We start from the raw sequence: 13,382 nt of genomic DNA, 5'->3' as shown, positions 1-13,382 counted from the left end.
GTGCTGACAACCGGGGGCAGACTTGCAGGGTATACCCTTTGGTTGGTTGATGATGCATGGAGGGGATTGTAACCATGGCAATGAAATGATATACAATAGGATGAATGTAAAGCTAATGTTCTCCCATAAAAACGATCACATAATTCACAACATTAAAAAAAAAGAGGGAGTGTTGCTTCGGAGTGGCCCCATTTCAAAGAGAAGTGACTCAAAGGAATTCAGAAATCTTTAGATAATATTATTAATATCCCATTCAAGCAAAATTTTGCTGAAGATTTTTCAAAATGGCTGCAACCATACATTAACAGTAAACTTCCAGATGTTTAAGCCAGATTCAGAAGAGGACATGGAACAAGGGATACCAATGCTGAAATCACATGAATCTTGGCTAAAAGCAAAGAATACCATAAAGATGTTTATCTGTGATGTTTTCACTATACAGAGCCTTTCAATTGTTTGCATGAGAAACTGCGGACAGCATTGCAGAGAACTGGTATTCTGGAACTCGTAATTGTGCTCATGAGGAACCTGTATATAGAACAAGAGACAGTTGTTCAAACTGAACAAAAGAACACTGAATAGTTTAAAATTAGGAAATATGTACACCAGGGTTGTTTGCTTTCACCATACTTATTCAGTCTGTATGCTGCACAAATATTATGAAAAGCTGGATTATATGAAGAAAAATGCGGCATCAGGAAAGGAGGATGACTCATTAACAACCTGAGATATGCAGAAAACTATCTCAGTTTTAAAACCACTGGACCAATAAATAGCACGATAAGAAAAGATTGAAGTTATCAAAGACTTCATTTTGCTTGGATCAACTATCAACACTCATGAAAGTAGCAGTCAAGAAGTCAAACAACGTATTGCATTAGACAAATCTGCTGCACAGGACTTCTTTAAAGTGCTGAAGCCCAACTATGTCAGTTTGAAGACTAAAGTGTGCCTGACCTAACCCAAGGTATTTTCAGTAACCTCATATGCATGCGAAAGTTGATCAGCAAATAAGGAAGACAAAAGCAGAATTGATGCATTTGACTTACGATGTTTGAGAAGACTATTTAAAGTACCATGGACTGCCAAAAGAACAAACCAGTTGGTGTTGGAAAAAGTACAGCCAGAATGCTTCCTGGAAGCCAAGATGGCCAAACTTCATCTCTCATATTTCGGACATGTTACCAGGAGGGACCTGTCTCTGGAGAAGGGCATCATGTTTGGTAAAATGGAGTGTCAGAATGGTTGGAATGGGAAAAAGGGGGGAATAATGTTGAGATGCTTGGCTGACTCTTGAACCTTGTTTTTCCATGCACTATATTATAAAACAGTTACAGGAGAGTAGAGGGAGGAATAGCCAGAAATACCACCATAGAAAGCTTGTAAGTCCATCTTCTGCCTGGAACTGATTGGAATACCTAAAAAGGGGCTACAATATGTCCAGTATAGTGATGGGCAACTTGAACATTGGCTATCCAAAATGGGGGGGAAGGATACAAAGGTAAGAAGTGACTGGCTTGCAATCTTTCAAGAGGGAACCTGGATTGACGGGGCGGGGAGGGAGGAGGGTAGAGTCTCAAGTGAGTAATATCCAACCTGTCTAGGAAGGGCTGATGAAAAGAAATGCGAATGGGTCTCTTATGATGCAAGGGTGAATAATTGTTATCAGGACGGATTGTGAGGACTGGAAAGGTAAAGGTGGATATTTTATAGCAAGGAGGGGTTTGATTAACCTTTCAGTCTAGGAGCAAAGGCCCCTGGGACTATCACTGGAGAAGAGCGGAGATCGGGACCCCACCCAGAGAAGCAATGAGGCCTGAGATGGAGATAGAGAGGATGACATGAAGAGATGGAGTGGCTGAGGACTTGAGATCCTGGGAGGGAAGGGAGCTCTGTGCTGAGAACCGTGGATGGAGGGGGGGGTGGCCTGCGGGGTATAACTTTTGGTTGGGTGATGATGCATGGATTGGATGGTAACTATGGCAATGAAACGATGTATGATAGAATGAGGGTAAAGCTAATGTTCCCCCATGTAAACTATCACACAATAAAAAAATTTACAAATTAAAAAAAAAAATGGAGGGTCAGAGAAAAAAATGAAGACCCCTAACCAGATGGACTGACACAGTGACAGCAGTGATAGTCTTAAATGTAGCAACAATTGTGAGGTTGGCACAGGACCGGGCAGTGGTTTGTTCTGTTGTGCATTGGGTCATTGTGAGTTGGTACCGATTCAGTGGCACCTAAGAACAACACCATCATTTTAAAATTTCTAAGTACATTGGGATTTATACCATCTTTTTATCTGGTTACATAGGGGTCACAGATTTATGGTTTATATGATATTGATTCTTAACTATTTCTTGAAACTTCTTTATGGTACACTCTGTAGTGTGATTTTGGAAGTGCTCTATAAGTACTTAAATTATCTTTTTTTGTTACAGTTCCCAAAAGATAGGGAATATAGATGCTTATGAATATAATCTGTGGAAACTTTATATAATAATTTTTAATAAAAATTTTATAAATTTAATGTTTGCTTTAGTACTGTTGTTGTGTTATTAAGTTCCATCAAGTCCATTTCTACACATAGTGACCCTGAATTGGGTTTCTGAGGAACAACTGATGAGCTTGAACCGCCAGCCTTGTTGTTCAAACCCACTTTGTGGTCCAGCGCATTAACCCACAGTGCCTTAATGCTTAATAGTGAGTATGTTATTGCTTTTGGGTACTTTCCAGTCACTTTTGACTAATAACAACCACATGTGAGTAGAGTAGAACTGCCCTATATCATTTTCTAGGCTGTAATCATTATGAGAGCAGATTGCCAAGTCTTTATTCTGCAAAGTGACTGGATGGATTCTAGCTGCTAACCTTTTGGTTAGCAGCTGAGTACTCAACCATTGTGTATTTTTTGAAAATGTTCAGCTTTTCTGTTTCATTGTACATCTGTTACCTCAGGTTAACCAAATATCCTTTCAACTGTCATCACTGGCAATGATATGGTGGATTGGGTGAAAGGGATAGATAACATAATTTATAATACACCTTCATTTATACCCCATTTGGCCAGACCCAGAAATATGATACAATTTTGTTCATTGTATCTGTATTAAAAATCACATGAGAGAAATTATAAACATAGAAGTCACAAATTTTACACAATAAGAATACTTTGTCAAAGGTTATAAGCTTACTACTTGAAAATATATGAAATATGTATGATGTATTTTTTATATCCTAAGAACATATCTTAATAAAGGATAAAAATATAAGTTAATTGTCTTATTGATAGCAAAAGGTTAAAGACAATTATTATCTAAGGTGATTAAATTGGGGTCTTAATTTGAAAACTTATTTTAAAAATAAGAACATATTGAAACTGATCTCTGTAAACCGTCACACAATTCACAATAAAAAGAGAAAGAACAACAAAAGAAACGAAAAAAAGAAGAAGAACATACTGAAGTATGTTACTTCTATAAAATAACATTTGATAAGGGTATTTGACTTTCATGGCCTTAGTTGCTAACCAAAAAGTTGGTGGTACAAACCTACCCAGCAGGTGCTCAGGAGAAACACTTGGTCTACTTCCATAAAGATTGCAGCCAAGAAAACGGGATGTGGCAGTTCTCTGTCTCACGGAGTCACTGTGCATCGGAATCACTATGGTGACACCCAGTAGTAACAGTAATAGTAGTAGTAGTCGTGCTATCAGCAATGCGTGTTCATGTAAAGCATAATTCACAATTAGTAGAAAATAGCTATACCTACTGTCTTCCTATGTAGCGCTGTGGGTTAATGCACCAGACTGCAAAGTCATTTGAATTGCAAGGTCGGCGGTTCAAGCTCACCAGTCACTCCTTGGAAACCCTATGCAGGGTCAAACTTGACTTGGTGGCACTTAACAACAACAACACCTCTCTTCTTGTAAAATTTTTTACAAATACCTTAAAAAACATGAGAAGAGTAAGAATTATAGTTTTTTGCTTTATTCTCATTATGAAATGTTTATTTTACTGATTAGTTGATATACTTGCTGAATTTTCAGATTGAAACCTTTGCGGAAGAAATACTTTATGTTCATTCTTATAAAACATTTTAAGTAGTAATTTCATTGGCTGTTTGTAAGTTTTGCAAAGAAACAATTAGATGGTTTTATGTTTGTACATTCATGTACCTAAGGGCTTAAGGAGCACAGATAATTCATTAGGATGTTTGTTCCTGTTTCAAAATATGTAATAATAATATATGACAAGAAAAACTGTAGTGTAACAACCTGTTGCCATAAATCTCATAGCAAAAGGACTCCTATTTATTTATTTTTTCCCTGGATTCCCTCAACCTCTGTCACCCACTTTGTCTGATCATTTAGAACGCCTTGATATCATGTAGTAGAAGCAATTTCTGAAATCCTGTGATATGTAGCTCATTGTGAAGCTTGAACTTTTTTTTCTTTGTCTTTTTAGCCCATATTGCTTTACTGTATCAGCGTGTTCCCTCTACAAACAATTGCATTCCTCCATTTTTTTCTTATTCTTTTTAAGGTTTTATCATACATATTTATTTACAACATGTCTTAAATTTGTAGGAGTGTGCCGAAAAACAAGGCCAACTCGAACGAGCTTTTAGGGAGAAAAAAGCAATGGAAGAAGAGCTAGAAAAGGTAAAAAGAAAAAGGAAAAACACCTACCTAAAACACAACTGCAAATATTCAGCCTTACTGTCAGCTTCTACCACACTGTCTACTAACAACCCCTTTATTTATAAGTATTCTCCTGGTGAGTGTCTTTATTGTTTTGGAATATGTTCAGGGTCTGCATTTAATTACTGGTATTGTCTGCATACATTTTCTTTCAAGAGTAGCCACAGACTTTGAACTTTGTACTTAAAAGTCTAAAACTTATAAAGTTGCTTTGTTCCTTGCTTCAGCCTCATTGTGATAATAAATTTCGTTTTGTCTTTTTTCTCTATTGAGATGGATTAAACTCACTGAGTTTAAGCTATCTATAAAATAGCAAGTATAAAAAAACCAGAAAAATCTAATATTAATGTGATTTTTAACTTTCGAGTATACATTTTTATTTCATAGGAGAAATATTTAGCACATTGATATTTGAGAAAAATTGTTGTCGGTGGTTTATAGTTTAGAATTTGTATTTATATACTTTTACGTTCAATAAGCCCATTTAAAAAAAAAAAAAAACTGCCTTGGAAAAAGAAAGAAGGGATACATTTGATTGATCACTTACTATGTTTTTGGCACTAAATTGGGAACTTTCACAAAGACGTTAACGTTCGAAAATAGTAAATGGTAGAGACAGAATTCTGTTTTCAAAGAAGAGCTATGTGACATAAAAATGATGTATCTATATTATTGACATGGAAAGATCATGACAACACTAGTTAATAAAAAAATAATTTACAAAGCAAGACACAGCATACAGTCACATTTATGGGGAAAAATATTTATGTTCTGTGTTCAAAGGAAGGTCTTTGGTTGCCACTCTCCTGCATATGAATCCCTTGTTCAGTCGATCAGGTGAAACTTAGGTAGCCACCTGCTGTACAGTAGCATTTAGGATGAGTTGTATAATACTACATGGCATAAGTGAAGGAATAAGCTTTATTGGATAAGTGAAAAACTTACAAGGCTAAAAATTGAAGGTGAAGAGAAGGCACAGGTCCCTACTATCCCATTGTCCTCCAAACAAGCTTGCTGATACTGTTGGAACCATAGTGTGGGTCTGTGTTCCATTAGTGGAACAGTGGCATGCTGATAATTTCTCTTTTCATAAAGCAGGAATAACAAAGAAATCTTATCAGAGGGGGAAGACACAGGTTACTTGGCAAGACAGTCTGGATTTGGAATGTAGCTCTATGTAGTCTGAAAATGTGAACTGCCTAGTCCTTGGAGACGCTGTAGCCCCTGAGAGGAAACTCAATCTCATGGGAAGCTGAGGTTGTGTATAACTGCTCCTACTGGTGAATATCACAGCCAGATTGTTGTCCAGGTAACCTAGAGTGGTATTCTGCAGTCACTTTCAGTTAGCTAATGTTATACACGTAGTATTTGTATGTATTATTTAATATTAACATAAGAGAATTGTCTGCAGGGTGTACATCAAAGAATCAACAGTGATAATCTCAAACTGGTAGCATTTGAGTACTTTTTAAAAATTTCAGTCACTTTGTCTTTTGTTTGAATAGCATCCCATTCTAAGCAAGGATATATATATATATTTTTTTAAAAGTAAGATATTATTATTGTATATGTCATTTTCAGCATTTTAAATAAGAAACAACCAAAATTTTATTATTGATAGGTTACAGTGGAAATAGATTTAAAAAATATCATCATTGGTGTTATTCTATAGTTTTTTTAAGTCATAACTTGCTTTCATTTCTAATCTTAGTAATTTATTAGGGAAATTTCCTTCTGTAAGGTAATATGCATATATACCTTTTCTATAGATATATCGTGAAGGCAGAGGAAATGAAAGTGATTACAGAAAACTGGAAGCAATGCACCAAAGATGTCTGGTTGCAGAGTGTTCAAAAGATGATCTTCAGTTAAGACTTAAGACAGCTGAAAATAGAATAAAACAACTAGAAATAACGTAAGTTTTTCTTTTAATTTTCTTTGATAACTTTTTCTGTATTTACACTAGCCCATCAGCTTTACATTTCCAGGGCGTAAAACCAGTGTTAGTTTATTAAGGGAATGTTAGGTGCCATCGAGTCTGTTTCTGACCCACAGCAACCCTATGTACAACAGAATGAAACACCACGCAAGCTGGTCCTGTATTGTCCTCACAGTTGCTGCTATTCTTGAACACATTGCTACTGCCACTGTGCAAATCCATCTTATTGGGGGTGTCCCCTCTTTTTTTCTTACTCTCCACTTTACCAAGCATGATGTCCTTCTCCAGGGACTGGTGCCTCCTGATAATATGTCCCAAGTGTGACAGATGAAGTCTGGTCATGTTGGCGTATAAGGAGCTTCTTGGCTGTACTTCTTTCAACACAGATTTGATTTATTTGTTCTTCTGACAGTCCATGGTACCTCTAATATTCTCCTCCAACACGATAACTCAAATGAATCAATTATTTTACAATCGTCTTATTCATTGTCCAATTTTCACATACATATGAGGCATTTAAAATACATTTAAAATACCATGCCTTGGGTCAGAAGCACCTTAGTCCTCAAACTGATATCTTTGCTCTTGAATACTTTAAAGAAGTCTTGTGCAGCAGATGTGCCTAATGAAATACGTTGTTTGATTTCTTGACTGCTGTTTCCCTGAGTGTTGATCGTTGATCTGAGCAAAATGAAGTCGTTGACAACTTCAATCTTTCCTCCAGTTGTCATGATGTTATTTATTGTTCCAGTGGTGAGAATTTTTGTTTTCTGTGCATTAAGGTACAACCCATAATGAAGGCTGTAGTCTTTTGGTCTTCATCAATATCTATTTTAAGTCCTCTTTGCTTTCAGAAAGCAACATTGTGCCATCTGCATATTGCAGGTTGTTAATGACTCTTCCTCAAATCCTGGTGCCATGTTCTTCATATAACCCAGCTTCTCAGATTATTTGGTCTGCATACAAATTGAATAAGTATGATGAAAGAATACAACCTGGTACACATCTTTCCTGATTTTAAACCATTCAGTTTCACCTTGTTCTGTTCAAACAACTGCCTCTTGGTCTGTGTACAGGTTACTCATGACCATAATTAAGTGCTCCAGAATTCTGTCTCCACAATGTGTTCCATAGCTTTTCATGAGCTACACAGTTGAGAACCTTTGCATGGACAATAAAGCACAGGTAAACATATTCTGTGCTTTCAGCCAAGATCCATGTGATGTCAGCAATGATATCTCTCGTTCCATGTACTCTTCTGAATCCTGCTTTAACCTCTGGCAGTCCTTGTCAATATAGTAATGCAGCCGATTTTGAATTATCTTTAGCAAAATTTTACTTGAATGTATTAATGATACTGTGTTATGATTTCCATATTCTCTGGGGTCACCTCTCTTTGAGGTGGGCACAGAGTTGGAACAGACTCTATGGCACTTAACAACAATATATTGTTTGTTTCTCCTTTCTGATTTTTGCATCCGTTGATGATCATTGTCTACATCTATCATTTAAGTAAGAACCTTATCAGTCAGTATTTAGACAGAAAAACAGAGCTGCAATATAGGAATAAAGGATGTAATATAGAAATCAGAACTTCAAAGAATATGGAAAGCACTACAAGGGCAGAGATAGAGGATCAGATAAGAGCTGCAATATAGCAATAAAGGATTTAACTTAGGAATTAGAATTTATAAGAATGTAGGAGTTAGGAAGTCAGAGCAGAGGGTAAGAGAATCACTCACTAACCGTGGAAACATTGGCAGATTTGGGAAACTCAACAGTTGCAGGAAAGCCAAGAAAGCATGAGCATTATGGTGTTAAAGTAGGTTCATACTTGTAAAGGAATAACTAATGATGGTAAAAACTGCCACCATGTACACATTTAATTTCAGAATGCCTCTGCTTCTGAGACGTATTTAACCACTAGTTTTCTTAAAATGACCCAGCATTAATAACAATATGTATTCCTGTGATATCTTTTGACCATGAAACATAATTCTACTTATACCTACTGACTAAGGAATAGTCACAGTGATTAATTATCTGAGCTTGAAAAGATAGGAATAAAAACTAGTAGTTTATTAAAGCAACCTTTGATAAAACAACTAGAGTTTATGAAATCCATTTCTAAGGCATGTGAGAAGAAAATATGAAAGTATATCCTACCATTATTATTTAGTAATGTACTCAACTATTGTGTTTCCCCTTGGAATTTGTTGATGATGTAAAGGAGTTTTGATATTGCCTAATTTTTTTGCTCTCAGCTTCACTCTGTCCCCTTAAAATCTTTTGTACACAGTGATGTTCATTGTTAGTAAAGTTTGAAACTTTCACATAGTTTTTTAGGTAAATGATAAGCAGTTCAATTTATCTATTTTGAAGGATTATTACATTTATTATATTTGCATAGTATAACATATTTTAAAATCACAAAATTTTTATTTAAATGGAAGAGAAATGGCTCAGAATAAAGAAAGCAAGGTCTATAATATAAAATAAATATAGACATCTTGACTTTTATTATAGGTCATTAAGTAAGTGTAAGGGTTCTTTTTGTTTTGTGTTTCATACAGTTCCTCAGAAGAAATATCACGTTGCCAAGAAATGATCCAGAAACTTCAAAATGTGTTGGAGTCTGAGAGAGAGAACTGTGGATTTGTCAGTGAACAGAGACTGAAACTTCAGCAAGAAAATGAACAGTTACAGAAAGAGACTGAGGAATTGAGAAAGATTGCTCTGGAGGCTCAAAAGAAAGCCAAATTAAAGGTATTTTCATGATTTGAGTTAAATGTATACTTGTAAGATAGAGAATATTTAGAGAGACCTAGTGAAACCTTCTTCAAGATCTTTTTTTTTTTTTTTTTTGCTAGCCTTCTAATCAAATATAATATTACTGAATCATAATTCAGAGTGTTAACCAGTCGTTTCTGTATTGTAGGACTTGGCAAGCATACTTGAAAATGATTGTTTTCTCTATACTCCAAAAAAAAAAAGAGAGAGAAGAAGGTGAAAGAAAATCTGTTTCAGCCATGAAATACAGTGATATTCCTGGCAAAGCAATTTAAGCAGCACTAGCAGAACTACAGATTAGATAACTATACAAACTGCCATGCTCTCTTTTCCTTCTATAATAGCTTCTCAAAATTTGAGCATCTTTAAAATTACCAGCTTAGGGAATGCTACATCAGTGTGCCTGAGAACCCCTCATAACTAGTCTGAAAACTGAATGCTAATGTGACAAACGACAAAAAGCTCATCTTAAAACAATTCTTTCTTATTCCTTTACCTTTTCCTTCTTCTTTACTGTAATGCTTACACGCTTTGCCGGTAGAAACCTGATATCATGTTTAATGGAATTTAAAAAGTACAGAATCACCATCAACATTTTGTTCATGTTTCCCCATTCCATGAGATTTTTATAAAGTGGTTTTTATAACTTTTTATGATAAAGATCTGCACCTTCCAATTTCATAGCAAAGCTATAGAGTGGTAGCATTACTGTTTTACTTTATTTATGGTTACTCTAAAAGTTCATAAGTTTTGAACCTCTAATGGAGCTAAATTCATATTAGCATATACTAGGGAGCTTCAAAAAGGTTTTGTGGAAAAACTCCAATATTGTTTTATTGTATTTTTCCATGAACTTTTTGAAGCCTCCTCATATTTATTTAATGCCTCCTAGGAACTCTGGTCTGGTAGTATAGTGGTTACAGGTTGGGCTGTAAATCTCACAGTCAGCAGTTCGAAACTACCAGCTGTTCTGTGAGAAACCCTATACAGGGTTGCTATGAGTAAGAACCGACTCCTCAGCACACCACCACCATTGCACATCTCGAAATCCTGGTATGGCAGTGTGGGTTAATGTGCTAAACTGCAATGTTGGCTTGAACTGCAAGGTCAGAAGTTCAAGATCACTAGCTGCTCCTTGGAAACCCTATGCAGGGTCACTATGGGTATGAACCTACTTGACGGCACTCAACAACAACAACATTGCTAGTATCAAACTCTATGTTGTTGTTGTTGTTAAGTGCCATCGTGTTGTTTCTGATCATAGCAACCCTCTATGGGGTTCCCAAGGAGCAGCTGGTGGGTTTGAACTGCCAACCTTTTGGTTCTCAGTCCAGTGCTGATCCTACAGTGCCACACCAGGAATCCATCAAACACTGTAGTTAATTATAAAAGTTTGAAGTCTCAACAAACAGTAGGGCCTTAAATATCATGCAAAGTTTGTATTTTATGCCTTAGACTCTGGGAAGTCTTTGAAGAAGAAAGGAGAGGACTCTTATTATCAGATAACAAGACTTGCTGTAAAGTTAAAGTAATTAAGACAGTGTATTATCAGCATAAGAATTATCAGCTTGATTAATACAACAAATTAATCTCCAGAAACATACCTTATTACCTGATTTACAACAAAGATTCTACTGCAGTTCAAGAGGGGATGGATTATCTTTATAATAAATGGTACTCTATCAGTTGGATCCTTATATTAAAAATAAACCTTAACCTTACCTCTTATGTGCAGATTAATTTGAACTGGCTTGTAGACCTAAAAGAGAAATTTAAAAGAATGGTGCTCCTAAGAGAATACATCCATGGCCTTAGGAAGGGAAAATTTTTCTTAAACAGAATACAAAAAACACTAGTCATAGAAGATTGATGAGTTGGGTTTCCTTGGAATTAATACTTTTCATTATCAAAAAACATAATGAAAGTGAAAAGTGGAAGAAAATACTTTAATGCATACTACTGAAATAAAAGTACTAATTCAAAACACAAAGAACTCCTATCAGTAAGAAAAATGCAGACAGTCCATTTCCAAAATGCAGAAGACCTATGTAAGCACTTCATAAAACGTATTCATGAAAAAGTAGTTTTAGAGGAATGTAAATTTTAAGTATAATGAGATGCCACTACATTTTTACTAAAATAGCTAAAAGTGAAAATACTGACAATATCAGATATTGACAAGGGTATAGAACAAATTTATAGCTGAATTTCTAGCAGCTCCCTGTTGATGTACTGCTGAAACCATTTTAAAATTATCTTCAGCATAATTTTGTTAGTATTGATGTTCTGCAATTTCCACATTTTGTTGGGTAACTCTTTTTTGGAATGGACAGAAATATGGATCCCTTCCAGTTAATTGGCCAGGTAGCTGTCTTCCATATTACTTGGCTTAAATGAGTGAGTGCGTCCAGAACTGCTTCATTTTATTGAAACATTTCAATTGGTATTCCATAAGTTCTTGTAACCTTGTTTATTCTACAATACCTTTAATGAAGTTTGGACTTCTTTTTTCCAAACCTTTGGTTCTTGAACATATGCTACCTCTGCCTGACCTCTGTCTCATAGGACTTGACCTTAGGCTGTTGATTTTGATTTTTCATTCCCTTTGTGAAGTTAGAGGAAGTCAGATGTCATCTTCATGCCATTATTACAGTCATCATACATGAAGAAAGCAAAAGGCTATTTAAAAGACAGGAAAGAAAGAAAAGACCAGATATCAGAAGAGACTTCCTTTAACTATAACAAAATGAAAAAATGATGAAGTAACAGAGTGTAGCGGAAGATTTCAAAGGGGAGCTTGTGAAGACAGAGTAAAGTATAATGTACAGAGGAAAACCAAAACAGGAAGAATACACTCAATATATCACAAACTGAAACAATTGGAAAAAAATTAAAACCTTATGTTACTTTAATCAATAAAGTAGAAGTTAGCACCTTTCTGGTATTCTTTCCTTTCATTCAAGATCCGTCTGATGTTAGCAGTGACATCGCTCATTCTATGGTCTCTTCTGAATCTGGCTTGAATTTTTGGCAGCTCCCTGTCAATGTAGTGCTGCAACCATTTTTGAATTATCTTTAGCAAACTGTTATTGTTAAAACTATGTGGGAGTCATGTCTAACTTCACAACGGTGAAAGAGAATCAAATTCAAAATTAGCCCAAGGCCAATTTTGAAGCAGAGGTCAGATATGCTTACAATCTTCTTTTTCTTACTCTGACACCAACCATTCCTCCCATAGCACTCTCGCTTCACATCTGGGTTTGATAGTCCATTGCAATGGCCACACAGAGCTTTTAACAATACTCATGATTGTGTGGTTTATTAGGGAAGTGAACAAGGTACAATTCAGGATCAAAACCAACTCAGGATGCAGCTGTTCTCCAGTCAGGCATATCTCACTCTTGTTTTCAGCCTCTCAGCCATGTGGTCCCTTGGCCTCTGTCCTGTGTTTTACCAAGTTCTTTTAGCTAGTCTGTGAATGCCCAAAGGGCACATTCTGCAAGCCAGTCTCTTGCCTGTAGGCATTCATCTTTACTCAGTCCATGGGCCTATAGCCTGAATCTGCTGTGTCTTTCATGCCACTGCCTGCGCTATCACCTCTGCATTCGCCTCTGTAGTTGTTATTTCTCTTGGTAGGGATCTCACATGTCACTCATGCTTTTCCTTTTTGAACTCCTGGGATCTTCAGTCTCTGCTTCTGAGATGGTTCCTTTTAAAAACCTAGCTGGAGGGCAAAATTAATAATCCTCAACCTTAGACTCTTTTTATACCTTATTTGCATGGTCCCATCCAGTCACTTGATGGAAATTAAGAAGTATTTGGATAGAAAAGCCATATCAAGTAAATTAAGTGCATCATATTATTTATATGTGATATTAATGATATTGTCCAATTATTTTCACATTCTGTGAGGTCACCTTTCTTTGGAATGGGCACAACTATGGATCT

The 13,382-nt window shown here is 35.9% G+C and overlaps 1 protein-coding gene across 1 annotated transcript in view; it reads left to right on the top strand.

Moving 5' to 3' along the window:
* Positions 1 to 13,382, top strand: part of SCLT1 (sodium channel and clathrin linker 1) — a 272,952-nt gene that overhangs the window by 152,477 nt on the left and 107,093 nt on the right. Inside the window, exons 13-15 of the mRNA XM_006873207.1 lie at positions 4,592 to 4,666; positions 6,475 to 6,620; positions 9,218 to 9,410. Coding sequence (XP_006873269.1) covers positions 4,592 to 4,666; positions 6,475 to 6,620; positions 9,218 to 9,410 — 414 coding nt within the window. The remainder of the gene's footprint in view (positions 1 to 4,591; positions 4,667 to 6,474; positions 6,621 to 9,217; positions 9,411 to 13,382) is intronic.

This window comes from Chrysochloris asiatica, unplaced genomic scaffold, assembly GCF_000296735.1.
Source record: "Chrysochloris asiatica unplaced genomic scaffold, ChrAsi1.0 scaffold00229, whole genome shotgun sequence".
Classification (NCBI taxonomy): domain Eukaryota; kingdom Metazoa; phylum Chordata; class Mammalia; order Afrosoricida; family Chrysochloridae; genus Chrysochloris; species Chrysochloris asiatica.
The sequence above is the reverse complement of the archived record's forward strand: the minus strand, read 5'-3'. Positions and strand labels throughout refer to the sequence as shown.